We start from the raw sequence: 2,857 nt of genomic DNA on the forward strand, positions 1-2,857 counted from the left end.
TTATTGAGGTATAAAGGACATATAACATTGTGTAAGTTTAAGATGTACAATGTGTTGATTTGATACACTTATGTACTGAAATATGACTAAAATTTAACATTGGCTCAAGTCTCCAGCATGTCACATGAGTACCATTTGTTTTTTGCATGGATAATATTTAAGATTTACTCTCTTAGCATCTTTAAAGTATATAATGGAGTGTTTTTAACTATAATGAAGAAAATTGATTTGTATATCTATTTGTATATCTTTTTGTATATATTTTTAATTTTTTTTGTATATATATATAAATTTGTATATATTTGTATATCTATTTGTATATCTACTGGTATAGAGAAATGGACTGATTAAGACAGATGAAATGTGGCACTGATGTTGTGAGTTACTACATATCTAAGTATGTTGAGTCAATAGACTTTCTAGGGCTTATCTATAGAAACGACTGCAACTGATGAAAAGAGCAGGACCTCGAAATCCCCCACGTGGTACTGGGGCGTTTGAGCAAATTCACATGACCGATGACTTCCAATCATAGTGCTACTTTGAGCCTCCTTGAAGCCTTGAAGTTTGATTTCAACACATGCCATAAGAAGAGTATAAAGGCTAAAGGAGAAGAATATGCTTACACAAACACACAAGCACAAACACAAACACACACACTGGGAGATTTATTGTAATGGTTGAGAACAACACAAGAATCATTTGAACTCTCTTTTTGTGCCTTCTCTTCTTCCTCACTCCTGCATGGCATACCCACTATCTTACCTGCATGGAATACCATGTCCTATGGTATATGGAGTCTTGACAAATTCCACTATACTATAAATTGTACCTAATTATTATATTTATAATGCATCTCTCTCTCAAGGAAGGCAACTATTTTTTCTATTTGTATGCTAACGTATTTACAACACATAGAAGTGTGATTGGCACTTAGAACACAACTTCCAAATGTATGTTGAACACATTTGTGCTTCCTATTATTCCTTCTAGTGACATACAGAACAAAGTTTGAAACCCATAACCTAACTTACGGGGATAATATTGTATCTAAACTTTAAGAAAAAAGATTACATAGCTTTTTCCACATTGTATGTATTGCATATTTTACATCTTTGTTCCTCAAGCTATAGATCAAGGGATTTAACATGGGGATAACAAGGGTGTAAAATATGGATGCCACTTTATCGGTGTCAAAGGAATGACTGGACTCAGGTTGCACATACATAAATATCAGAGTCCCATAGAACACGGTGGCCACTGTCAGGTGAGACCCACAGGTGGAGAAGGCCTTGTGCCTACCCTCAGCTGAGTTCATCCTGACGATGGCTGTAAGGATCAGGAGGTAAGACACAATAACTATCAAAAGGGAAAAAATCAAATTAAAGCCTGCTAAGATGAGAATAATCAGTTCAATTTCATGCGTATTTGAGCAAAGCAAAGATATCAAGGGGAGACTGTCACAGTAGAAATGACTAATGACATTGTAGCCACAGAAGGATGAACTAAAAATCTTCATGGTGACTAGAAGAGACACAAATGCACTGTAGAGATAGGGGATTGCCACCAGCACCTGACACACACTTTGTGACATGACGACTGGGTAGAGCAGAGGATTACAGATGGCCACATAGCGATCATAAGACATCGCTGACAGAATGAAAAGTTCACTAATGATGAACACAAGAAAGAAAGAAAGCTGTATAGCACAAAAATAATAGGAGATTGTATTTTGATCCACAACAAAATTGACTAGCATTTTGGGTCCTACAGTTGTTGAATAACCCAGATCAGTGAGAGCCAGGTGTTTGAGGAAGAAGTACATGGGTGTTTGTAGCCTGGAGTCCACCTTGGTGAGGATGATCATGCCCAGGTTGCCCACCACTGAGATCATATAGATGATGAGGAAGAGCCCAAATAATGGAGCCTGCAGCTCAGGACGGTCTGTGATTCCCATGAGAATGAATTCATTGAGCCCTGTTAGATTATGTTTTTCCATGCAGGTTTAGTAGAAAATCTATTCTGGATAGATACATCATAAGAGTCAATAGATTTCATGTATTATCTCCTTGGAGAGGTTTTAGTATGCCAAATGAGTATAAATAAGATACATCCAAACTATCCAATTTAGGATATTTGAAAATAAACTCATCTGTCACAAAGACTACTATGCATACTTAGAGAAAGAAAGGGAAATGGAAATAGATGAATGGTTCTCATTCCATTCACATTTTATTCCACAATGAATACTTTCCATTGTCTAGAGACATTTTGGTTGTCACATCTGGGAGTTAGGATTCTACCAGCTTCTAATGGCTAGACACAAGTTAAGCTGCTAAATATCTTAATATATCCAATACCTAGGCCATAAAAATATTCAGCCAGGAATAACAACAGTAACAAAATTAAGAAACTCTGATGATATAATTAAATAGATAAATGAGAGAGAGAGAGAACGAGAGAGAGAAATGATAAATAGGTAGATGACAGATAATAGATAATAGATAGATGGATAGATAGATAGATAGATAGATAGATAGAAGTACATAGATATGAATACTAAGGCAAAAATAAAAATCAAGTTAAAAATTTAGGGATCAAAGATATGGGTGATTATTTTACTATTCTTTAAAGTATCATTATTTCTATGATTTATAGAATACAATCACAAGATGACATTTATAAAATACATCAATGATATGGCCTAATACATATGTCAATTATATAATAAAATTTTTAAACCACAAATTTCCCAAATGCATAAAACCCACTACTCAAAACATGGTTTTATGAAAGGTATTATTATGAAACTGGCTGGAACGTTAACACACTTGACAGATATTTGACAAGTGTATGA

The 2,857-nt window shown here is 34.8% G+C and overlaps 1 protein-coding gene across 1 annotated transcript; it reads right to left on the reverse strand.

Annotated features, from left to right (window-relative positions):
* Window positions 1–1,057: 1,057 nt before the first annotated feature.
* On the reverse strand, window positions 1,058–1,999 carry LOC109245306 (olfactory receptor 8K3-like). Its single transcript, XM_019412609.1, has one exon. The coding sequence runs from the start codon at window positions 1,997–1,999 to the stop codon at window positions 1,058–1,060; it is 942 nt and encodes a 313-aa protein (XP_019268154.1).
* Between the last annotated feature and the right edge of the window lie 858 nt (window positions 2,000–2,857).

The sequence above is a fragment of the Panthera pardus genome, unplaced genomic scaffold (genome assembly GCF_024362965.1).
Source record: "Panthera pardus isolate Hobbes unplaced genomic scaffold, ASM2436296v1 HiC_scaffold_12, whole genome shotgun sequence".
Lineage (NCBI taxonomy): Eukaryota > Metazoa > Chordata > Mammalia > Carnivora > Felidae > Panthera > Panthera pardus.

What these genes read in the sequence shown, in the direction of transcription:
- LOC109245306 (XM_019412609.1), bottom strand. Translation starts at nt 1,999, where the DNA reads ATGGAAAAACATAATCTAACAGGGCTCAATGAATTCATTCTCATGGGA.